Raw genomic sequence first — 26,564 nt, 5'->3', positions numbered from 1 at the left:
TTCTGTGGAATATCTTTTTCCATATCTTCCCTTTGAAAGGAAAGTATTTTTCTCCTTGAAGCTGAAAGGAGTGTCTAGGGGGAGCATATAGTTGGGTCTTCTTTTTTTATCCATTTATCCCCTGTATACCTTTTGAATGGATAATTTAATCCATTTACATTTAAAGTAATTATTGATGGATAAGGACTTATTAATGCTACCTTAATTCTTTTCTGCTGCCGGAGGGCTTAGGGTTTTATATTTTTGGCAGGTGGGGGTGGGGGGGTTATTTTGTCACTTTGCCTCAGTTGAGCATCTAGGAAGTATTAAAACTGAAACCTCATGTACTTTGAACCTGGAAAGTAATCCCAAACAGGCCCTTGGCACTATGAACCTGGGAGGTGGGACATGTCCCCTCGTCCAGGAATTGTGATGTCTAAGGAACAAAACCCAGACTCAGAACAATAAAATAAATTACATACCCTCCACCCAGAAAAAAAAAAAAAAAAGTCCACATATTAAGAGGATACTGCCAGCTGTTCCTGGCTGTTTTTTTGTTCCCTCCTTTATAAATTGATGATTTTTTACAGTGGTGTTTTGACTCCCTTCTCTTACATAAAACATCTTATAACAGTCTATTTTGCACTGATAATTCAACTTCAGTAGCGTACTAAAACTACCTTTTACTTCTTGTTCCCTCTGAGGGGGACTTAGCTTTGCATACCTTCTGTTGATCTTGCAAAACTAGGCTGGGTGCCGAATGCTCTGGTTTGTGTCCTTTTTCCTCATCCTGCAGAGTCAGGTTGGCTTTCTGCATTTGCCCAATTGTTGTCTGAAAGGCTTACTTTTATTGCCTTCAGAGTGTGTACAGGGGGACAGCCACAGGATAGAAGGGTGTGCAGGTGATGCACATGGAGCACTGAGGGTGCCTGTGGGCCAGCTGGGGGGGATCCGCAGTTGAAGTCTCTTCAACTCAGGGCAGGCTTCCTGATGGATTCCATGAAGTGGTTATTAGGATCTGCATTCTTTTGATGTGTCCGTTCTGAGGCCTGGCTGCTATTCTCCCATTGGTTCATTGCCCCCTACTTGTGCAGTGTATGACTCAGTATTCTGGATGGAGTAAAAATTGTGTCTCTTTGTCAATATCCCACACAGCTGGGGAAGCTGGGTGCTCACTAACATACTCTTACTTTCCCCCGTGGGAGAGATCACAGAAGTTCTCTCTGGGCGCTGAGCCGTGCCCCTCGGAGGAAACTGAAACTCTTCTTCTTAAATCCTCCTCAGTGCATCCGTTAATTTCATTATCATTGTTCCAGTGGTGCTCTGGCATACCTCTGTTGGACTCAACTTCCACCAAGACACTCTTGTCCATACGCGATTGTCAAAAATCAGTGTGTTTTAGAGAGGAAATGGTAGAATGCTCTTATTCTGCTGTGATGATATTGCTTACACATAAGCAAAACAAAAGTTCTTAAAAAGTACTGTCAATTTTACTACATATAAAAAACAAGTTTCTTGGAAAATATCAACTGAAATTATGTCAGGAAAAAATATAAATTCATAGTAAATAAGTAACCATGAATTAAGTTTAAACATTTGCAAATCATCCTTAAAAAGTGAACAAGTCCAGTGTTCTTAAGTCACTTTTTAGCAAATATTCAACAACTTCTGAAAGCAGCACAGCCACCATCAGATGCTGTCTTTCATCAGGATCCTTTGTTATTGAGAGGATCAGAAAGTGCTAAGGGGTGCAGTGTTAGTGGCAAGTATCAAAAATTGGCAAGAAATATTTCTTCCCAGACAATGAGTACCCTGTCCTGAGAAGGAATACTGTGGTTGGGACCTTACTTCTATACAGAAGGATTACATGGGGAGGTGGTAAAGACAGCTCAGGCAATGAGCACTAAGGAACCAGAGATGGCAGAGTTCAAAGTGCAGGCAAAGATCGAGACCCAGGAAAATGAGTGGTTTACCTTTGAAGTACTGATCCTGTTTCTTAGTGGCAATGGCTCATGAAGAAATCAAGGGGAGTGAAGATTTAAGGGAAGAAGTCTGCCTGAAATTAAGTTCTGAGAGACAAAGGAGGTGTGGCTACACAGAGGTATCGTATTTTAAGGAAATGGCCAGTTTTCATAACAAATTGAACTACTGAGGTATGTGGTCTCTTGCTTGTAGCCAGTTCACTAGTTCAGAAAAAAATGAATGCTATTCAAATATGAGCATATCAACAAAGAATTTAACACAGTATCTGTGCATATCTGTTAAGAGGGAAATAATTTACAAATGAGAGCAGCTTTTCCTACAGATACAGGAAACTTGCCAGAAAACTTTTGCTAAAAAGTTAAGTGAAATAAAAAACATCACTCTAGTGTGGATAACAAAGTACTTGCAGGAAAGACTGTAAACTATGAGAATTGAGAGATGGCTAGAAAATAGGAAGTAGTATTGTGGCATATGACAAATCTTGCTAATGAACATGGAATCAAAAGGTTTTTCTTTAGCTGTATATAAAATAGCAAAATTCAGGTTGTAGGAATGGTTGGTTAAGCTGTAGGGGAAGTATAATTGAAAACGATCACAGTAATGGCTTAAAGTAGTGGTAGTGTCACTAATACCATAGAAATTTCTTAATGTTCATCATTTATAATTTTAAAAAGTTAGCAAACTGTAAATTCAAAGTTTCTTAATTAGGTAAAGGATATCTTAAAATGTCTAGCAAATATTTAGTAGTGATAATTTAAAATAAAGCATATAATTACATACTATTCGTCATTTTATTAGTGGTCTTAGTCAAAGCATAAGAACAGAAAAAGAAATGCAGGGAGTAAATAAATGTAGACACGTCATATTTACTTACGATTGTCCACATGGAAAATTCATCACCATTTATGGAGAACCAATAATAAAAATTATTAGTAGAGTTGAACAGGTTTTCTGAATTCAAAGTCACTATCCAATAATCATTAGGATTTTTATATAGTAAACAATTTAAAAATATAATTGAACATAAAATCTTTAACAGTAGGAAGAAAAAATATACTTTAACAAAAGAAGATGTAAAAAAGTTTATAAATAGAATATCAAAATTCAGATGGTATATATATATATATTTATAGCTAATTGTTGGTTTGTGCCTTTCATCTTCATGTAGGAGTCCTTTATCCTTCTGTTTTTATTTTCAACAAAGAATTAGTAGTCTTTATGACTGAGCTGGATGTGCTCGGACAGATTAAGAAGACCAGGCACGTCACATTACAGCACAGCATCCGTCTTCTGCAATAATATCTAGTGGCTGGAAATTCAAACAGAACCTCTGTGGCTTTCCAATACATAGAAAAGATATCTCTCATAAATTTGAAATTTGGGTTTTAGTATTGATAATTGAGTTACAATGGATTAATTATACTCTAAATATAATTGGATACTAGAGGTGATCTCAAGCACCTTAGTAGGTTTAAAAGTGTTTTGGGTTTTGCTCAGGCTAGTTTTCAAGTTGCTTCATTCAGTAAAGCTACCCAGGTTTTTTGATGAAAATATAATACTTGTTTCAGTGTTTTTGTAAAGTTAAATCTTATTTAGTATTTAGTGTCATGCCAGATCTTGTCACTGTTTGTCTACCAAACACTGATAGCATAATCTCTCTGAATTAGATTCAGTTGACAATAGCATGCCTTCATTATTCTCCTCACCAGAATTATTGTTGTAAGCTAATCATCATCATTACTATTTATTGAATCTCTTCCTTCTTTAGGGTATGTTTTATGTACTGATTCCTTACAATAATGATGAAAAGGTATTTGTATTATCATCCTTTTATAAACAAGGAAACTATGATTCAGTAAACTCAACTTGTAGCCCACACAACTAGAAAATGATTGATTAGGACTTGATCCCACGTGTCTGACTTCAAGTTCTGTGTTCTTTTTATTCTGGGCTTCTCTGAATCTGGACACATATCTCGTGTTGGATGTTTAAACCAATAGATGTAGTGAGCCATTATGACTACAAATAAATGCCTAAGAGTATTTATATGGTGTGTAAATGTTAAATACTTGAACAGATCAATTTTTTTCCATCCTCTGTTATATCATGCAAATTTTCTCTTTCTGCTTTGAATCCTTGGAAGATAATTACCTTGGCATAGCAGAAAATATTCTAACATTCACAACCACGTACTTGAGAAGGAAATCTTGGCAAGTGTTCATGTTCCCCAGTGGCAGACTTGTAGAAGTCAATAACAGGCTGCAGAATACAGACATGTTTTCAAACAATATGTTTTAAAACTCTACTCTGATGACAAAATGTTGAATTAAAAAAAGCTCTTCTTGAAACTTTTCTCTTTCTGTTTTTCATTAATATAGAAATATACAAACTGTGGTCTTTTCCTTAGCTGTTGATAGCTTATGGAAACTAATTTGAATCTTCTTTACCACATTCTGCCTGATAGCCACCACTACCACCACCAAACTTGACTCTATTTATTTTTAAAAAAGCTAGATTGAAAAAATGGATTTGTTCATTTCTAGTCTTATGCAATTCTTAAGATATCCTTACAAAATTAAGAGGCTACCCAAAATGCTAACCCATTTATTCAGATTCTCAAACATTTGTGTGAAATAACCAATATCCCATTTTTCTTTGGGAAAGAGAATTTTTTTTAGGAATTTTTGGCAAAGTATTATCAGATTTGTGGAAACTGATGAAAGCCCTGGATTGCACAGAAAAGGAAAGCTTCTAGATAAAAACAATGAATTAGAGCAGACCACTTCTGTAATACCAAAAATTGTATGCAAAATGAGAATAATGAGAAATTATTAAATTTCTAAAAATTTCTAAAGAAAGAAGCTCTATCCACATACCCATTTCTTGGTAAAGAACAAGTCTGTATACAATTAGCAATTGTATATTGAACCTATGCAAAAGTATCTTCCAAGGGATCACTGAGTGTTACACACCTTAGTTCCATAGACTGTATTCTATTGCTGTTTTTTTTTTTTTTTCATTATTCATGACTCACAGGTAGGCTGAGAATGCACTGTTTCCTGATGAGAGGAAGCTGTTCATAGTGCTTTAGGGTGTAGGATAGAGACAAAGTTTGCAATTTCCTTATATGGAAGAAGATATGCTACTATTTAAAAAGTAAATATTACAGCTTCCTGATTCTGAGTTTTAAAAAAAATTAGGTAAAGGAGTATTTATAGGTTCCTCCTGGTCTTGAAAAAAAAAATGCTATTAAATCCTGTTTATAAATGATAATTGTTTATAGAGCTGAATAAGCATTGATTCTGGTTTTACTCCATTTTCCCTTCCTCCATCCCCTAACGTAGAAGGATGATAAACAATAAGCTTACACATTACCTGTTTTATGATGAGTTTAAAGTAGAATGGGTGGGTAAAATATTGAAGTACACTGGTACATAACTTTAAGGAGTATAATATAAACTTATAGTTTATGGTTTTCAGAAATAAATGTTGACTTGGAATATCAAAATGAGTTAAAATGTTATGTTTTGCAGCCCTTAGCACAGATCTTCATGGCAACCTAAAGCTCTTCATAGATGGCAGTGATTTCAAAGCAGAAATATAAGTGTGATAGTTATATTCATTTCACATGGAAAGAAAAACATCCTAAGAATTTGCAATTAAAAACATGAAAGATAAACATTTTAAAAATCTAATAATCCAAACTTTATTATCACAGTAAATCTTAGTAGGACAGAAGCTCTTTTCTGCCTTTTAACACTGATAATCTATATTGTAAGATGATTCACATACCTTAATGTGTCTTCTGTCTCAAAGAAATTGTATCAGTTTAATTATGTAAGTTTTGTGACAAATTTAAGCTTGAAATTAATACAAACTATTACACGATTTTCACATTCCTGAAGGTTCTTTGGTGTCTGCACATTGCATTGTGTCAGTCGAAATGTATTTCTTGTGACCGTCCAAAACTGCAAGGCCGCTCTGACTTCAGAATGAGCACCTTTACAAATTTATTTGAACTAAATTATGTAACTTCTAATAATATGCAGGTACTATCTCTGTAGTTTTTCATTTTGTTCTCTTTACAAGTGAAAAGCAGATAAATGCTGCTAATGTTTTTTTCAGTGAAGCAACTGCTGTTTTTAAGTTTGAGTCATTTGAAGAGGCATATATCTGTCTGCAAATTGGTAGTTTCTGTGTATAGCCTCATGTATATTTTTGTGTGAGGATTATGGCAAGAATATAATGAAAAGAATATATTTTTAGGGTATACTTTTCGTAATAAATCTGGTTCCTAATTTTGTGTAATGAGGACAGACATTAGCCTCAATAATTCGAAGAACATCTTAAAACTACTCATACATGAATGGACCTCCCTTTTCTTTTTTTTTGAATGTGTGGTTGCCCTAGTCTTTTGGTTATTATAAAGTCATAATTAAATAAGCCTCACTATGAAGATCCAATACATGGAATGACTGCCTAGCTTCTGTACTCCATGCCAATCACTGCTAACCTTAATCCAACTCATTAGTGATTATAAATATTTGTTGACAGTTATGTTCAATGTGTAACTCCTTTCCATGAAATAAAATATTTAGTCTTAAGAAAGATACTTCCTACCTTTTTTCTTACAAGTGAAGTGTATAGACTGATATGAAATAATGATTGTACTATAAATTTACTATAAGTAAGTCACTTGTGAGTAGTAGAAATGAATTCTCTGATGTGGTTGTCTCTTGTTACTCTGGTCACGATACTACCTGTTTATTAAGAAGTCATTAAATTATTTGCAATATAACATTTTAAAGATATGGACTGTAGAGAGGATTATATAAAACATAGGATAGTCTTTCCTGTAAAGTGAGTACAGTCGACCTTTTAACAAATCAGGTTTGAATTGTGTGGGTCTGTTTATATGCAGATTATTTTTGATAAATACAGTGCAGAACTGGTAGATGTTCATACTATTTTCTGTAGCTTATTTTAAGAGTAAATATATAATAGGGGGCACCTGGGTGTCTCAGCCAGTTGGGTGTCCGACTCTTGTTTCAGTTTAGGTCATGATCTCGGGGTTGTGAGATGGAGACTGCTCAAGATTCTCTCTCTCCCTCTTCCTCTTACCTGCCCCATCTTTAAAAAGATTTAATTAATTAATTAGAGAAAGAGTGTGCGAATGGGGAGGGGCAGAGGGAGAAGGGGAGAGAGAGAGAGTCTCAAGCCGACTGTGCTGAGTGCAGAGCCTGACATGGGACAGGAGTTGATTTCACAACCCTGAGATCATGACCGGAGCTGAAATCAAGAGGTAGATGCTTAACCCACTGAGCCACCCAGGCTCCCCTCTTTTTTTTAGTATAGTCTCTGTCTGGTTTTGGTGTCAGGACAATGCTGGCCTCATAGAATGACTTTGGAAGTTTTCCTTTCTTTTCTGTTTTTTGGAATAGTTCGAGAAGAATGGGTACTAACTCTCCTTGAGACTTTGGGTAGAATTCACCTGTGAAGCCATCTGGTCCTGGACTTCGGTTTGTTGGGAGTTTTTGGATTCCTAATTCAATTTGTTTACTGGTTATTGGTCTGTTTGAGTTTTCTATTTCTTCCTGGTTCACTTTTGGTAGTTTATATGTTTCTAGGAATGCATCCATTTCTTCCAAATTGCCTAATTTGTTGGCATATATTCGCTTATAATCTCTTGTAATTGTATTTCTGTGGTGTTGGGTGGTTATTTTTCGTCTCTCATTTGTGGTTTTATTTATTTGGGTCCTTTCTCTTTTTGGTAAGTCTGGCTGGAGGTTTATCCATTTTATTGATTTTTTTTTTTCAAAGAACCAGCTCCTAATTTCAGTTTTATTGGGTTTGAGTTTTTTTAGTTTCCATATCATTTATTTCCACTCTAATCTTTATTATTTCCTTCCTTCTGCTGGTTTTAGGCTTCTTTTGTTGTTCTTTTTCTAGCCCTAAAGGGTGTAAGTTTATGTTGAGATTTTTCTTGCTTCTTGAGATAGGCCCGTGTTGCTATATATACTTTCTCTTAGGACTGCTTTTGTTGCATACCAAAGATTTTGGACTGTTGTGTTTTCATTTTTTCCATGTATTTTTAAAAAAATTTTTTTCTTTGATTTTCTGGTTGACCCATTTGTTGTTTAGTAGCCTGTTTAACCTCCATGTATTTGCGGTCTTTCCAAATTTTTTCTTGTGGTTGACTTCTAGTTTCATAGCATTTGGTCAGAAAGGGTGCATGGTATGATCTCAGTCAGTCTTTTTGTATTTGTTGAGGCCTGATTTGTGACCTCTTATGTGATCTGCTCTGGAGAATGTCCCAGGTGTACTTGGTAAGAACGTGTAGTCTGTTCTGATATGGAATGTTCTGAATATATCTGTTAAGTGCATCTGGTCCAGTGTGTCATTTGAAGCCATTGTTTCCTTATGTATTTTCTGCTTAGATGATCTGTCAATTGATGTAAGTGGAATGTTAAAGTCCCCTATTATTGTGTTATTATCAATTAATTCTTTTATATATTTGGGTTCTCCCAGGTTAGGGGCATAAATATTTACAATTTATCTTCTTGTTGGATTGTCCCCTTTATTATGATATAGTGCCCTTCATAGTTTTCTTGTTACAGTCATTGTTGTATAGTTTGTCTAAGATAAGTATTGCTACTCCAACTTTCTTTTAACATCCATTTGTATGGTAAATGCTTCTCCATCCTCTTACTTGCAACCTGTAGGTGTCTTTGGGTCTAAAATGGGTCTCTTGTAGGCAGCATATAGATGGGTCTTGGATTTTTAATCCATTGTGACACCTTGTGTTTTTTGATTTGAGCTTTTAGTCCATTTACATCAAAGTAATTAATGATAGACATGTATTTAGTACTAAAATTTTTTTTGTCATTTCTGGAGATTTATCTTTGTCACTTTTGATCTTTGCAGTCAAAGAGTCCCCTTTAATATTACTTGCAGGGCTGATTTAATGGTCATGAATTCCTTAGTTTTTGTTTGTCTGGGAAACTCCTTATCTCTCCTATTCTGAATGATAGCCTTTCTGGATAGAGTATTCTTGGCTGTGGATTTTTCCCATTCACGTTGAATATATCAGTCATGCCACTCTCTTCTGGCTTGTAAAGTTTCTGTTGAGAAATCTTTAGCTATCCTTATGGGTCTTCCCTTATGAGTTAAGAACTTCTTTTATCTTGCTGCTTTTAAGATTTGTTCTTTATCAGTATATGTCTTGGCGTTGGCCTGCATTTGTTGATTTTGATTGGGAGTTCTCTGCTTCCTGGATGTCTGTTTCCTTCCCCAGATAAGGGAAGTATTCCTCTATTATTTTTTGAAATAAACTTTCTATTCCCTTTTCTCTCTCTCTCCTCTTCCTGGGACTCCTATAATATGAATGTTATTATGTTTGATGGAGTCACTGACTTCCCTAAGTCTATTCTCATGTTCCATAATTCTTCTCTCTTTTGTTCAGCTTCATTATTTTCTGTTATTTTATCTTCTGGGTCACTAATTGGTGTTCCTCTGCTTCTTCTAGCCTGCTGTTCATTGCATCAAGCCAGTTTTCAATCTCGTTCACTGTATTCTTCATATCTGATGGATTCTTTTTTAATCTCTGTGGTAAAGGTCTCCCTGATGTCTTCTTTTCTCAGGCCTAGTGAGTATCCTTAAGATTATTGCTTTAAATTTTCCATCAGGCCTATTACTTATATCTCTGGCTATGGCTTTGTCTTGTTCTTTCATTTGGGATGAATTCCCAAAGTCCCATAGTTAGTAAGTGACAATTATTCTGATGGGTAAAATGATACATGATTTTTTAAATTTAGTTTTGTGACCATTACTTTTAAAAAAAAAATCATATTCTGATATTCTTTGATTAACATTACACCCTGTTTTTCAGTGTATAGTCTTTGCTATGACTTCGGGCCAGATGTGGAATCATATCCGTGGACCTCCATATGCTCATAAGAACCCACACAATGGACAAGTGGTAAGTGCATGTTCTAAGCATCCATATTTTGAACTTTAATCCTGTTTTCTTTTTAAATAATATTCATATACAACATGGGGCCCCAACTAAGGACCCCGATATCGAGAGTCACATGCTCTACTGACTGGGCCAGTGAAGTACCCCTTTCATCCTGTTTATATAGGAATCAAAATTCATGTGCAGTTATTTAGTGAGAAAGGATTTTGTCTGTAAATCTAGTTTTGTTCTTTCTCTTCTAATACTACCTCTACTATATGCAAATACACACATGCATGTATATATATTTTTTTAGGGTGAGGACTGCTTAAGAAAATTAGTGTACCTACCACATCAAATAGACATTCATAACCTAGGTTTTCACCTTTACATATTGCTACGGCAGTAATATGTAATGCCAGAAGAGGAGATAGGAACAGTTTGTAGTTGGTGTCCCATTAATGATCAACTTAGAGATTAATTAAAACATCATTAAAAACCCTGGCAGTCATCTTATTAGAATGCTAAGAAGTGTTTGCTACAAAATTAAAAGGGAAATTGGTGTGTAGTTAAATCAGTAGCAAAGTTCACATTAGTAACTGCTACTGAATTTATGTATTTTGTTGCTTTACCTTTTTTTTGTTTGCTGAATGAATGGGATATATTGTAATAGATCAACTTTGGAAAAATAGATCAGCTGTCTATAAGGCTTAATATTTATTAGGTTGGTGAAGATTAACTTTAAAAATGTGACCTTTTTTCTGTAACTTTTTCATTTGGAAAACTTAGAGAATGTACCTGTTACAGACAATTACTAGCTCATACCCAGTACTTGTTTCAGCTCTTCCTCCACTCAGTTCTTACCTTCCGCCAGATTCTTCTGAAATAAGTGCTTAATATCATTTCGTTTCATACAGAAATACTTTAGTAGGTATCCCTAGAAGATAAGGTCTTTGAAAATCATAACCATATTACCACATCACCTAGAATATTAACTTAATTCCTAAAATTGCAGTTCTGAATGAAATTTTCATATGGCAAAATGTTATAAATGCTCTGTAACTCTATACATATAAAGTTTGACATTTATTCTTCATTGCTTATAGTGCTTCAGATACCTTTAATATTAAAGCCAACAAGTCTACATTGCGACTTTTTTTGAACTTTATGGAACTCTGTACATTGGGAAATAATTTTTCATTGCCCATTCCCTGACTGTCCAATCAGGTTTTAAGGACTAGTTGCTAATTGCCAGAGTTAGGTAATGATCAATTTGGTCTTCGATTTCTCCTGAAGATGGCAGTGATACGGAACCTGAGTTAGACTGTTTGGATGATCAGCTGCCATAGTCATTTAGACATGGGTTTTGCCACATGTGTATATTTTTGAAATCTTTCACTACTTAGAGGGGTTGCTGAATGTTTTTAATATTCAAACTGAGTTATTTTAAAGAAAAATAATTATCAAGAAAGTCTTTCCAACAGCCCCACTAGAAAGTGTTGTCCTCTCCTTCTCCCTGATACCCACACTCTGTCCCTTTCCTATTTTTCTTTCATAGCACTTAATCATCTTGTAACATGCTATCAAATCTACTTATTTTGTACTATTTTTATTTGTCTGCCTTTTATCATGACACCAGTAAGACATTAAAAAGTCCTGCTGTCAGGTGCTTATCAGTCTTTGTCACTGGTACGTTCCTATTACATAAAGTCCTGATGCAAAGATTGGATCACCGTTATGTTCCTGCTACTTCAAAGTGTAAATTTAGGAAATCTGATAAATTTTTCATTACTATCTTTTAAGAGAATATCCCTTAGGTTGAAAAGCATTAAGCGTTGCTTTTTATTGTTTGGTTTGTTGAAGTATATGGAAAATTAACTTGTATAGAGGAAGAAAAAACAGTTTTTCTGAGTTTTTGGCTAGGACCCCTATAATGAAATGCAGAATTTTAAGAGAAAACAAACAAATTGATTAGCATGTTGTACTTACTGTATCCATGGGAGATACTCGGGGAAAAATCGGTAGTAACACACAGAGGTGACTTACAGTTCAGGCTCAAACACCATCTTCAGCTAAAGATAGAAAACAATGTGTGGAGGGGAGGCCACTAACATGGAGATGACCAGGAAAAGCAAGGTAAGTAAAAGTAAGATCTATTGTGCAGAATTAAGTCACAGGTGCCTTCCCTCCACACATTTTTTGATAAGGGTCTAAAGTTGTCTATAGGAATTTACCCTTGTCCTTCCTGGTCGAGGGGGAGGGACAACTTCGTAAACTTATATGCTGCTTTTAGGCAGATTGGGGAGGCCAGAGAGCTTTTCTTAAGTATCTTCTTCTCAACTGCCTTCAGCTCAAAATAATCCTTACGCAAAAGTGGCATAGTTTTCTTACTATAAGCTCTATTATCTATTGCTGTTTGAAATCATCTCATCTCCTTACGTGTAGTTTACTGGAGTAATAAGCTCCTAAAGTTTGTGCCAGTAACAGTAACTGAATGGATGTGACCTGGTGTTTACGGACTACATGTGAGGAAGTAGACTTTATAGCTGAATATTTTAGGCTATCAGGTGAATAGTCCTAAAACATCTTATTATAATATGTATGGACCCGAGTTACCAGTTTACAATTCCAAGTACCTCTCCCATTTCATGACCATTGTAATTTTACTTTTCAACCTGTTAACCCTACTACTTTGCAAAGAAACTCAGTGTTAGCCTATTTGTACTGTTGCTGTTTCCTAAATATATGCTTTTTTTTTGGGGGGGGGGCTTCCATTCCTGGAATGTCCTCTGTATCTATCAAATTATACCTATCCTTCATCTCACCTGATTTTGCTATCCTTCTGAGATGTGTTACTTCTTAATTACATAGAAGTGCCCCCTACTTCCCTTTACACATTTATTAACATGCAGTTAGTCCATTTATGTATCTATGCATTTTTTATTATAATAATTCTTTAATGTTTCATATATCCCATTTTAGTCAAGTCCTTAGACGTGGAGTTTCTTTGAAGCTGTTTTCCCCTTTACAACTTGCATTTAGCTGGTCCTCAGTAAATGTTTTGTTAAATGATTATAAGGACTCACACTAGAGATTTTTGTTTCTAAAATTGGATTATCTTAATTTTCTCACTAGTCAGAAGAATAATAGGATTAACATGTCACTGTTAATTCAGCATAAAACAGTTACTCACCTTAATGTGACAGAAACGTTTAAAGTTCGGATTAGAGAGAGAATTTATTTAATCTTTTTCCACATTTTTATATCACTATTTTTCAGGTAGTGAGTGGCATAGCCCTTAGGAAAAGGTGCTCTGAGGCCCAGAGGAACACATAAGGAGAATTTTCTGTATTTTTAAAGGGAAAAGCATTTCCTTCATACATACATTTTATCTTACCTTTCAGCAACTTAATATTGAAATTTAAACCTATAGCCAAGGTATCTCTGTATTTCATAAAAATATAAAGGTCTTAGAAATTCAGGAGGTTTTTGCTACAGTAACAATTGCATGAGTGTACTCTGGGCCACAGAGATGTGGATACAGTTTTAAGTTATGTGAGATACTAATTGTTTAGTGGTATAGACAAAGCCTTAAGTCTGACTATTAAATAAAGCACTGTGAAAAGGGGCAGCAGAATGTTGCCTGTTACTATGAGAAACAAACTGAGGGCTACAGAGGGGAGGGGGGTGGGGGAATGGGATAGACCGGTGATGGGTAGTAAGGAGGGCACATATTGCATGGTGCACTGGGTGTTATACACAACTAATGAATCATCGAGCCTTACATCGAAAACCGGGGATGTACTGTATGGTGACTAACATAATATAATAAAAAATCATTATTAAAAAAAAAAAAAAAAAAAAAAGAATGTTGCCTGTTAGTATATAGCTTTTTTCTTGGTTTGCATTTTAACATATTCCAACAAAATTTCTCTTCCTGCCTTTTTATATGCAAATGTCAACATACACTGAAACAGGAAATTATGGTTTAAGTTTTGTTTTAATGAATTGCTTTACATAATAATGTGTTTTCATATTACTGAAACAAAATAGAAGATTAACAATGGTTACGGGTATAGAACTTTTTAATAGATGTGTTCAAATTTCAAGATATAACTTGAAAATTAATACTGTCCTTTGGTAATTTCTTCATATCTTAACCTGTATTTCTAAAGAGAAATTACCATGTAGGATTTGTGTTTTTGAGAATCATTACAATGAAGCTGTTTACCTCTTGCAGTGGTGTGGAATATCTTAAAGGGATTTTACAATTGGCATGAATTCTTGATGACCAGTGTACATCACGTGCATTAGAGTGGAGTAAGGTATAGAAGACAATACTTACTGCTTTTCACATTGGGAACAATTTCCATTTACACTTTAGGTAACTATTATACACAAAGATCAGCTCATTGAGTTGTAATTTTTGTTGTTTTGCTAAATTAATTACATAAATGTTTTCCTTCAACTCTATGTTAGATGTTTTTAGGAACTGTCAGTGTTACGTTAACGTGAACTAACTTGGTAAATACTTGAGGATTGCATTATGAAGGTTTCTGTGACTTCCAGAAATATTTATTTTTTTTCCTTTTCTCTGAAGTTGTGATTTCCAAATACTACTTAATTAGATTGCCATTTTTCCTGTATAAGTTTAATAGAATTTAGCTTTATAAGATCCAGTTTTATATTTTTTAAGCATAAAAACCACATTAGTTAGAAAAAGGCTTATTTTTTTCTTTAGACTGGGCATTGATTTATTGATATTATCACTTGATATTTTAAATTACACTTTAGGAAATCCATAGGAAATTCAAATGTTTAAGACAGTCTTGAAAGAGAGCTACAAAGCTAAACGACTTTAGGTTACCAGATTTCAAAACTTACATTAAAGCTGCATTAATTAATATGGCACTTTATTAATTGTGAAACTCAAATTGGTGTATTTGTCTATCCTTCAAACATATGAACGCATTTATGGCAATAGTAATACCAAAATGCAGTGTGAATGGTGCTAGAGTAATCTTATCACATACCATAAATATAAATCCCATATGGATTATGTAGGTAAATATGAGTGGAAGACATGCTATATTGAAATACATTATAATTAGGAACTTTCATCATCAAAGTGTTCCTATCAGGAATGTGAAAAGGTAAGTCACAGAGTGGAGAAGATATTTGTAATACAAATGTCTTCACAAGGACTTGGATCCGGAGTATATAAAGAAGAAACACAACTCAGTGGCAAAAATTGGGGGAAGACTTGATCACACTTTCTCAGAAGAGGCTATATTAATGGCCACTAAACATATGAAAAGGATTTCAACCCTATTATTACTTGAGTAAACTGAAGTTGAAACACAGTGAAGTGCTATAATACATTCACCATAATGATTAAGATCAGTAACACTGATCCCATGCAGAGTTTCAGTACCTAGAAAATGAATTCGTTCAAGCAGTTTAAAAGCTGACATGTATTAAAACTGATCATACTCATACCCGTGATCCTGAAATTTTCATAAATATACATTCAAGAGAAATGTATACATGAGTGCCAAATGCAGTATACAAAAATGTTAATAGCATTATTCTTAATAGCTCCAGAGAGGCAACAACCTAAATATGTCTATCAGTAGAATGAAAATAGTGGAACATATATATATATAACTACTTAAACAAAAAGAACAAATCTCAAAGATACCTCAGAGATAGAAAGTGAAAGAAGCCTGGCACAAAACGAGGCAGAACTTGACTGTGTGTTAAATGTCAGAGAAGGGGTAGCTTTGAGCTGTGTGGGTTGTAACTGGAATGGGACAGGAGACGGCTTCTAGAGAGCCTGTTTCTTCATTTAGGGGATAGGTACACAGGTGTGATCGGTTTGTGAAATTTATCTAATTGTAAACTTGTGAAATAGAAACTTTTCTGATGTATGCTAAACATTTTTCTATACTCTGAAAACTGCAAGACATTGATAAAAGAAATTGACGATAAACACAAATGGAAAGATGTACCACGCTCATAAGTATTAATGTTAAGATGTGCAGCGCATACTACCCAATGCGATCTATAGCTTCAGTGCAATCCCTATCAAAATACCAATGACATTTTTCACAGAGCTAGAACAAAGAAATCTAAAATTTGTATGGAACCACAAAAGATACGGATTAACCAAAGCAGTCTTGAGAAAGAAAAACAAAGCTGGTGGTATCAAGAGCCCTGACTTCAAACTATACTACTAAGCTATGGTAATCAAAATAGTATAGTACTGCACAAAAACACATAGATCAGTGGAGCAGCTTAGAGAGTCCAAAAATAATTGACCATTTAAACATGGGTTTAATCTCTGACAAAGGAGGCAAGAATATACAACAGGGAAAAGATGGTCTCTTCAATACATGGTGTTAGGAAAACTGGACAGCTAAATATGAAACTGGACCACACACAAACTCAAAAGGGATTTAAGACTTCAATACAAGTTCAGAAAAGTGGACATTTGTCTAAGCAATATTTTTTTAAATCTGTTTCTTTAGGCAAGAGCAAAAAAGACAAAAATCAACAAATGGGACTATATCAAGCAAAAAGCTTTTACATAGGAAAGGAAATGGAGAGAAGGGAGGAGGAATGGAAGAAGATATTTACAAATGATATATTTGATAAGGGGTTAATACCAAAGTGCATAGAAAACTCACACAACTCGGTATCAAAAAAAAAGTACAATTAAAAAATGAGCAGAGAACCTGAACACTTCTCCAAAGAATACACACGGATGACCAACAGGTACAGGAAGAGATGCTCAAAATCACTAATCATCAGTGAATGCAAATCAAAACCATAATGAGATATCACCTATCATGTGTCAGAATGCATAGTATCAAGAAGAAAATAACAAGGTTAGCAGGAGGAAAGGGAACCCTCAGGCATGGGTGGTGGGAAAGCAAAATGATAACACCACTGTGAAAAACAGTATGGATGTTTCTCAAAACCTTAAAAAGAGAACTATGTGATCCAGCAATTGCACTTCTGGGTATTTATCCAAAGAAAATGAAAACACTAATTTGAAAAGATATATGCATCCCTGTGTTTATTGCAGCATTATTTACAACAGCCAAGATATAGATGCAAGTAAGTCTTCATTATTAGGTGAGTAGATGAAGATGTGATGTGTGTACATACATACACACACACACTGGAATGTTACTTGGCCATAAAGAATGAAATTTTGTCATTTGAGGCAACATGGATGGACTTAGAGGGTATCACGCTAAGTGAAATAAGCCAGAGAAAGGCTAATACCATGTAATTTCACCTATATGTAGAGTCTAAAGAACAAATTAAAGCAGAAACAGTCATAAATACAGAGAACAAACTGACGGTTGTCAGAGGGGAGAGGTGAGGGGGTTGGGAGATGGGTGGAATAGAGAAGAGCATTAAAAGGTACAAACTTCCACTTATAAGGGGAATGCAGCGTACAGCATAGGAAATGCAGTAGTATTTTAACAATTTTGTATGGTGACAAATGTAGGTAGTTTATTATGGTGATCATTTTGTCATGTTAATAAATGGGGAATCACTATATGGTACACCTGAAATTAATAATCATTCAACTGCACTTAAGAAAAATTCCCAAAACATAAAGGCTTTAAATGCATGCTTAAAAATCTTATACTTTAGATGCTAATAATTCTGAGTTCAGCCCTACCACATATTTTTTGTAGATGAGTTTATCTAGTAATCAAACATACCTAAAGGCTGGTGCCAAAGATTAATGGAGATAATTGTTTTTATTCTCTAAATTCTTTTCCTCATTAGATGTTTGGCAAACACTGCATCTAGTATTATCCATGCAGAAGTTAATAGTACATATTCTTGATGAGGAAATTTAATTTTGTTTAACCCAAAGCTTTTCTAACTTATTTTGTCTCCATTCATCTTACATAGCTACTAGACACATTCTTAGAAATGCTGATACGTAATATATATAGTGCTTGTGATGCACATTATCTCATAGATACTAAGTAACCATACTATGAAGTTAAAGAGCAGGTATTTTATAAATAAGGAAAAGTAATATTTCAAGATAAATGAGTATAGGCAGAATTAGAATGGTGGGTCTTGTAACATGATAAAGTCATTCATGGGCTAAGTTGATAATTAGACTGAATTATTTTAAAATATATATGTATAAATTTATGTTGTTAACAGTGGTTAATGTTTGAATCTTGATGCTAAAATCCACTTTAAAATTTTGCCTGAAATGCCAAGAAACTGGAGTCCTATGAATCAGAGATGATGCCTGTTTTCTGCATAAAGATTCCCTAATTAAATATGGGTAAAAGGTCATGAAACCTCTGTAATCTTGACAAACATATCCTTTTAAATATGACCAAGACTTAATAAGACCCTAGAGGCTTAAAGATATATATGGCTAGGTATAGTCCTAAAATGTATCCTTTGCTTCCAGGCTCTTTTTCTCTACTATCTGATTCTTCTAATTATTTTTTTGAAATAGGATACTTTGCCTTCTTTTATTTCAGCTTTTGCTTTTAAAATTTACTCTCTGATCATAAAATTAAGTGTTCATTATGGAAATTTAGAAAATTAGAAAATTATAAAAATATGGATCAGTAAATGGTACCACCTTATAGTTTCTCATCAAGGAGAGAGAATAGATTAGGTAATCAAAGTGCTGTCTATAGGTAATAGATTAACAAGAATGTGTTAAACTGTAAAGTAATGAGAAATAGGAAATGCATAGCATTAAAAACTAAGCTAGTCATTCAGAATATGAGGAGAGAGCTTAAAAGGCCACTGAAAATTGAATGGCTTTTTCTTGCATCAAGTGAATACCATACACACATACACACCCCTTCTACATCCACACAGTTGAGTAAAGGGAATGAGTCTGTATACATTCTCAGGATGATGCTATAAAAACATGACAGTGAAACAGAAGAGAGACTTTCAGGGTTAAGATGATAGCTGATTAGATGTGCCTGATATACCTCTTCCTTCCCTCTGATTACAACACTGGTAGACATTCATCAGAAATAAAACTTGGAAGGAATTACAAAGCCAAGCTAAGGAAACCTAATGCCAAAGTATGGGAGAACTTCCATTAACATCCAGGATCTATTGAAGTGAGCATTGGCACGTAGTTTCTTTGTGCTACGAACTTCATCAAAGTTCATTTTCTGTTTTCCTTAATATGCCGACATGTATTTTACTTATCCCCCAGAAATACTGTTTCACTTCACATGCCATTTCTCTTTTATCTTACCAGAGGGTTTTGCGTTTTACTTTTCATGCTGTCGTGGCTCCGTTGGGCTACTGGTGGGGAACGCAAGCTGTTAACAGAGCCACATGAAAAGCTGTGGTTCTTTCTGTATAACACCATTAAGTAATGTTTGAGAACCATGAGCTTCACACCCAATATTATTTCTCTTACACTTGATAACTTTGGAACCCTGTAACATTAGCGAAGTGTTTGCTGATTTATAAAATTTGGGTAAAGGTATACATGAGTTCTGTTCCAATGCTACATTAAACATTACTGCCCTTATATATTGCCTTTCATTTAGTAGTGAAGGGATGTTTGGGATGAATTTGCCCCTTCAGGGAACAGTTGGTAGTTTCTAGATACAGTTTTGGTTGTTACAACTGTAGGGGCATCTGCCTACTAATGGCAGTTAGTGATAGAGGCCAGAGATGCTGGTAAACATCTTACAGTGCAGAGGACAGTTGCCCACCACAATGACTCATGGAGTCCCAAATGTCAGAATGTTAGAAGCAGCAGCCCTGTTTTAGAGCTATAGAGAACCTTAAATATAATTTTGTCTTCTCAAATGTTTTGCAGCCAAGGAAACATTCCACTTAGCATTTATACTCAAAGGTTGACTTTGACTTTCTTTAAAAAATAAATTGAAGTAACCAGTGCTTAGGATCACACTGACCTATAGTTCCGATGTTTAGGATTGCTGTAAATTGAAAGCCATCAGTAAATATATTGATAAAATTAGTATATCAAAAACATTTCTATAATATACCTTAGTAAATATGGTTTAATCTTTGACATTTTATATGCTTAAAAAGAGATGTTTACATAAGAGAAAGTGAAGAAGACTTTTAATCCCAAAGACTCATTTTTATGCCTTTGTTTTCAAGTGTGTAAGAAAAAAAACAGGGTTGAATTTTTCCCCAACTCTGCCTTTTACTGGTTATGTCATTAGGGGGATATTACTTAATCTCTCTATTCTTTTGTAAAGTAAGTCTCATCTTGCTTTTCTTACCTTGTATAATTCTTTACGAAATAAAATATGATAATAGATGTATAAGCAGTTTTAAAAAATGGAAAACACTCAACCTTAGTTTGGATTCCTCCCAAAACAGTCCCAAAGGCAATAATTCAAGTAAGAGTATGTACATATTTAAGAATATTTATTGTATCTTCTAAGTTTTAAAAAACTCTTATATAGATCATACATATTGTTTATTCCTTTATAGAAGATTTGTTATTAATTCTCTATCAACAGGGTCTGTTGAATTTTATTTTCCAACAGTAGTATGGATTGCAGTCCTCTTAGCTATGCATCCCTACTGCTTTTTCACCTTAAAATCAACAGAATACACTTAGGGAAACATGGGTGAGAACGGCACATAGTTTGTGGCCATTAATAGAAACTTTATATAATGGGTCTGTCAGCTCCGAACTTCTGATTCTAGCTTTAATAGTATTTTAACTGGACTGAGCTAATTGGATCAGACAGCTTAATAAAAGACTATGGGTTACATTGTTGGATCTTCATTTAGCTATTAGTTTATAAAATTCAACATGGGTAATATTGGTGATTGTTCATATTTTCATATATTGTGGAAAGAAACATGTCTACAAGATCTAAAAATGCCATTAGAATGAGTTTCACTGCATTGAACTGAAATGTAAGTGGATATAGAGTGGAAAGAAAATTAATAGTGCACGCAGTATGATGCTGTGCTGATTTGCAAGTTTGTTTGTTTGTCATCATTAAGATGCTGTGTAATGGCACAAGCCAAGTACTAATGCTCCACTTAACAGCATGAAAGTCCTCACAAAAGCAGTTATTACCGTGTAGCTGAAGGGAAACTATACAACTAACGGTATGGTTACATGGGACATAAAGATATTTTCTGCTAGGGAAAAAAAAAAAGACATCATCCTGAATGAAATGCAGTGAAATAAAGCTTATACTTAGATCATAACTCCCGACATATGTAAGTGTAGTGTTCTTTTGTTTTAATTTCCCAAGATTTGGCTTTTAGCTGCTGCCTGAGGATTGCTATGGGTTTACCATATAAAATCCAAAATATTTCACTGTATTAAAGCTGGTTCAGTTGTGAATGAAACTAACAGCTGTGTTCTCTGTGCACATGCAAAAATATTGTATTGCAAAAATGGCATGCTGCTTAATACAGAATTTATCATAATGAAGCACTTTTTCTGTGTCTCAGGCAGCCATAATAGTCTTACACTTTCTCCAGTTCCTTTATACTTTTACGCCTCAGGGATTTTGCATATGCTAGCTTTTTGAGGGACATTTTAGCCATAAGTTGGAAACTGTATGGACTTTAAGTACAATTATTTTGAATGGAAATATTTATAGGGTGTTCAGTAGTTTTACTGTAATCTCCGTAGAACCGCTACCAGAGAAAATGTCAGCATGCAATTAAATAAAAAATTTAGATAATCATAATCGATATACATTGAAGATATGCAGAAACCTTACAATAGATTTTGGAATTGGGATTCTGCCTTTTTCATTTATTCATGTTTTTATTTTTCCATCCAGTAGATATTTCCTGAGAGCCCATTAAATGCTAGGTCCTGTATTTGCCTTAGTAGTGCCAATATATCATGGAGCTAATAGACGAGTGGAGAGATGTAACATCACACCGGTTTGCTGCAAAGCTCAGTTAGTAAAGCTTCACCTATTAGTGCACTGCACAATATTAGAAACTGGAATTGTTTTCTCATTTTGCCTCGGTACCATGGTCACTTGGTTGTTGTGCCATGAATCTTACTTTTTGGAAGTTTTGCCTTACATCTTCTTACTCCTTTTGATTTTTAAATTTTGTGTGTCTCGGACTCTGGTGAAACTCCTTGCCTTTAGCATCTGCTATTGCTCTGTGCCTTCATCATCCATCTCAACACGCAGTCTTAATTCCAAACTCTGCCTGGCCTTGATCACCAGCTTCTGGAACCAGCCTAAACTATGCCTTCTCTTACTTTCAGCTCTTTCTTGCTACTTGTGATCTGGCAATTAAGAAGGACCTTGTGATTCATAGCTTCACCTCTAAGCAAAGCATTTCACATGATAGATATTAAATAAATAGTTGAAGAGATGAATAAATCTTTCTTTGCAAAAAGGAACTCATATTTTTAGCCTCTCAAAAATGTTAAAAAATGGTTTTCCTTAAGTATTGTTTGTATGTTGTAATTAAGACCTTGAAAGCATATACACAGAGAATTATAGAACTACAAAACGAGAATGTGTTTTCTTTTGTCAAGCTTACTCTAATACAGTTAAATATTTTGAGACTCCAGAATAATGCAGTATCAGAGAAAGTAGACACACAGAAGACCAGCCTTTCCACAGAGAAAAGGATATATTGCTTTCTGACTAAATTTTTTCCAATTTGGGAAAACTATTTAGTGCATTGGAAAGGGTAATGCAGTCTTTAAAACCCAAGGAAATGATTCTCATCCTACCAATAAAATTGAGTCAATTATATTAAACATAATTCATAATAGGCATACACATTTTAGTTTGAAAAAAGCTTAAGTCTGTCTTTACAACTTCAACATAAGACCATGTAAATGTCAACACAGTAGTTCTTGTTTAATGTATGTTTTTTAGACATTATATTTTGATTCTCTGAAATGCTAATCAGTGATTTAAACACAACTAACTTTTCATAAGCCTGGATGAAATTTACATTCAGAAGTTACTTCTGTATATCACCTTTAGATAAAAAGATTAGGAGCTATGAGAAAACTTGTAAAATTTAAGTATTATGTTCAGTGACATATGTTTTACTGTTTTTTTATATTAAGTTTTGTGGGGTTTTTTGTTTGTTTTTAAGTCTTAAGCACTACCAGTCACATGTCACAAATATTTATCAAAACAGAGAACCAAATATACTGTGTCACTTTTATATTAAATAAAGGTCACAGTAGGATTTGGTCATGTTGTTAGACCAGATTATGCTTTAGTTTATAAGTAAGTTCTAAAACTTCAGAATAATTAATAACTCTAAAGGGAAGAAACAGTAGATATGCACTGGAGAAATTTCCCATTACTTTGGATGAGTCATGCTGAATATTTTAAAGAAACAATATCTCTCTCTCATCTACTTCCTCCCTCCCCATAAATGTTACTAAACTTGTGGTGTCATTTTAGCCAAAAAAAAAAAAATCAAATAGCCTAAAGCATGGAAGAATAGCATGCAGATAGAAAAATGAATCAGATATATTTTTCTGTTAATTCTGGTTTATAATAAACACAAAATATTTTATTGTAACGATTTTAATTTTGGAATGATGTTCTTCCTTTCTCCATACTTCTAAGCCCTCTTTCTCTCTCCTAGTTCAATTATCACTTTTTTGGTAAAGTTTCTTTTTTATGTTCTTGGATGCATATAAAATTTTCCTATTCAGAATGGCCATGATAGTTATTTGTCTTACCTTTCAGTTTTATGTTTTTGCATAATAAGTATCTTGAGCACAGAATCAAAATATTACTTGTCTTTATAATCCTCTTTATAAGACGGTATACACTTATTGAATAAATGAGCAAGCTAAAAAATATGCACACAAAATGACCAAACCTAATGGATTTATGTAAATTTTTTTCCTATATTTAGGCTACTCATGCTGCCTGTGTTTCCCTAGCTGCTAATAAAATGTCAAAGTTTTTATATTTTTATCTTTTGCTCATTTAGGTTAACCTTAAAGAGTGCTTGTTTTTTTTTTTTCCTATTAACTGGGAGACCATTGACTAATATAGTATAGAAATGATTATGAAAATTATTTCTTGCTCTGTATTTATTCTACTTAATATTTTTCCAATACAGGTTGTAATTGTTTATTCCTTATCAATTTGAAAGATTTTCGATGGTTCCAAGTGTGTATATTTAATTTGGACTTACCCCAAATTGTGTATTGAAATACAGAGATAATAAATACCATAAAATGTTTTAAAACAATTTTAAAATATTACTTGCCTCTACTATAATGTATAATCTCTTATTTTTCTATGAATGTAAAAGTTTTAAGCCTTATTCCTGAATTTTATAATAGATGTACCAACAGAGGAGCTATGTTAATAATGCAAAAATGCTTTAATTTTCTCCCAAAGAAGCAATTACTGTGAAAAGCAACATTTTATTTCTGCCAAGAAATGAAATTACTGTGTCCTACCTCGTATCTCACAAGAATCTGTCAAAAGCTCTGAAAGTTAGGTAACATTACAGTTTCCTTTCACTAAAAAATGAAAAGTTCCCCCCCCCACAACAGAAGGGAACATTATGAAATAAGTCATCACTCACTGTTTATTGTATCTGCAATTTGATTTGCTGTTTATTTATTAAATCTTTAAGTTTCAGGCTCAAAATGTGAAATATGAATCTTTGGGAATGATTTTCCAGTTATAGGAAATTGCATCATACCACTGTGCTCTTTCTTTGAAGTACATATCTGTTTAGGTTCAGCTTAATTGGATATGCAAACTAATACCTACCATTTATTCTCATATACTCAAATGGTATATGCTTTTCAAAAATTTAATAGTATAAATAATGTGTAGGATTGCACATGTATTTAGTATGCTACCACTTTCTGTTGTTCTTCAGAAGTCCTGCAACTGTTCAATTCATACAGACTATCTCAAGGCTCATATATGAAGAAGAAATGTTTGCATTATTATTGTCATAATCTCTATGTCATCTAAATTGTTTGAAACTATTACATCTCAAAATAATATTTGCTATTAGGTAATTATAGTTTCTGACAGTATATTTTGATACTGTACCGTTCCCACACTTTACACGAAAATGAAGTGTTTTTTTCACCTTTCATTGTGATATGTCCTTATGATATTCTGATGCTATTTATAAGTTTTGATGAATAGAAATAATTTTTTCTCCATTTTGCTTATTGGTTAATATATTGAGTTTTGAAAGCATGGATTGTCTTCAACCTATATTAAACAACTGACAGCTTTATTAAAATACACTAAATATAACTAGCAATCACTAAGTGTAATAACTCTTCAGTGAGTTATTATTTACACTTCATTACAGATTAAGCCATTTTCATTTTAGAGTGTTTTTCTCATTTTTCCCCTTACACTCCTTCCATTCACCATGGTTTTAGAAACTTTCAAACATTTATACTGCTCTCTTATTCCCTCTCTGTGTTTACTGTTTCATTAACGCTAGTAAAATTCTGGACAACCTGGATTTTTTCAGAGTTAAAATCTCTGGCAAAATCTAGCATTAAAAGGGATGGTATGATCTGAGATAATTAATCTGGCTTTTAAAAGTGCTAACTGCAAAAATAGCAATGTATGAGAACCTAGCTTCCTTGTTTACCCACAAAGGTCAGTGGTTAGACAGCTATCCACAAATAAAAACAACACTGCAAGAGGCTGTAGAGTTCACTGTTAGCAACACAGTGGAACACAAAAACCTGAGAATAATAGCACAACAGAAGAAGGAAGACTGCATGCATCATCCCATGCTGGCATTATTCAGCACAAAGAAAGAACTTTCCCAGCTAGAAAGGCTTCCTAGAGTCTAAGAGGAAAGAGGGGATGAGCAAAAAGCTTATTCTGCCTTTTGGTGTACTGTGCTATGGTCCCCTTCAATTTTACCCATCCAGACCAACAAAGCTGAGATATACAGTACCAGCTAGGATCAAGCAGGACAAGAAAAGGCTGCTCTTAGCTGACAGCAGGAGAGTTTTTCAGAGATCTGCTCTGAGCATAAACTCAGTAGGTAAAGCCACTGGTGAAGCCAATGGCCAGGATAGCCACCAAGGACCCCCTACAAATTTTGCCATTTTTCACCCCACAGGTATTTCTTTTTTAAGTTTTATTAATTTAAATTCTCTCTACACCCAACATGGGGCTCTGACTCCCAACCCTGAGATCAAGAGTGGCAAACTCTTCCAACTGAGCCAGCCAGATCCCTCCCCTATTCCCCAACGGGTATTTCTATTCACTGACCCTAGCTGCTGAGTTCAACCCTGCCCCATTGGAAGCCAGTTCAGAGCTCTGCCATGCAAGAGGACAAAGCCTAGAAGCCCTGCTAATCACTACCATGGTAGACTGAGCTAAAGAATAAACAGCACACTCCTCAACTTGGTGCCAACACATGCTTCTCCCTTGGTTCCCTGGACCACTAGACCCAGGGTGACATCACACTCCCATTGTGCCCCCACCCGCAGAAAGGTTTTTCATATCAAAGTCAGTCCATAAGGTCTGAAAGCTGTGTCTTCTTACGATGCTTAGATACCAAAGCAAGTCTACAGGGATCACAAAGACTCAGAGAAATAAGACTCCACCAAAGGAAGAGAGTAAACCTTTAATAACTGTCCCCAAAGGAATGGAGACCC

General features: G+C 34.4%; 1 protein-coding gene and 1 long non-coding RNA gene across 4 annotated transcripts in view; one reads left to right on the top strand and one right to left on the bottom strand.

Moving 5' to 3' along the window:
- LOC130541889 (uncharacterized) overlaps positions 1 to 26,564 on the bottom strand; it is a 136,740-nt gene that overhangs the window by 5,157 nt on the left and 105,019 nt on the right. The gene's annotated exons all lie outside the window — the stretch shown is intronic.
- TUSC3 (tumor suppressor candidate 3) overlaps positions 1 to 26,564 on the top strand; it is a 220,847-nt gene that overhangs the window by 121,221 nt on the left and 73,062 nt on the right. For all 3 annotated transcript variants that reach the window (XM_026508466.4, XM_026508465.4, XM_026508467.4), the window contains exon 6: positions 9,851 to 9,940. In XM_026508466.4, coding sequence (XP_026364251.1) covers positions 9,851 to 9,940 — 90 coding nt within the window. The remainder of the gene's footprint in view (positions 1 to 9,850; positions 9,941 to 26,564) is intronic.

The sequence above is a fragment of the Ursus arctos genome, unplaced genomic scaffold, assembly GCF_023065955.2.
Source record: "Ursus arctos isolate Adak ecotype North America unplaced genomic scaffold, UrsArc2.0 scaffold_27, whole genome shotgun sequence".
NCBI lineage: Eukaryota > Metazoa > Chordata > Mammalia > Carnivora > Ursidae > Ursus > Ursus arctos.
This window is presented reverse-complemented; position numbering and strand designations above follow the sequence as displayed.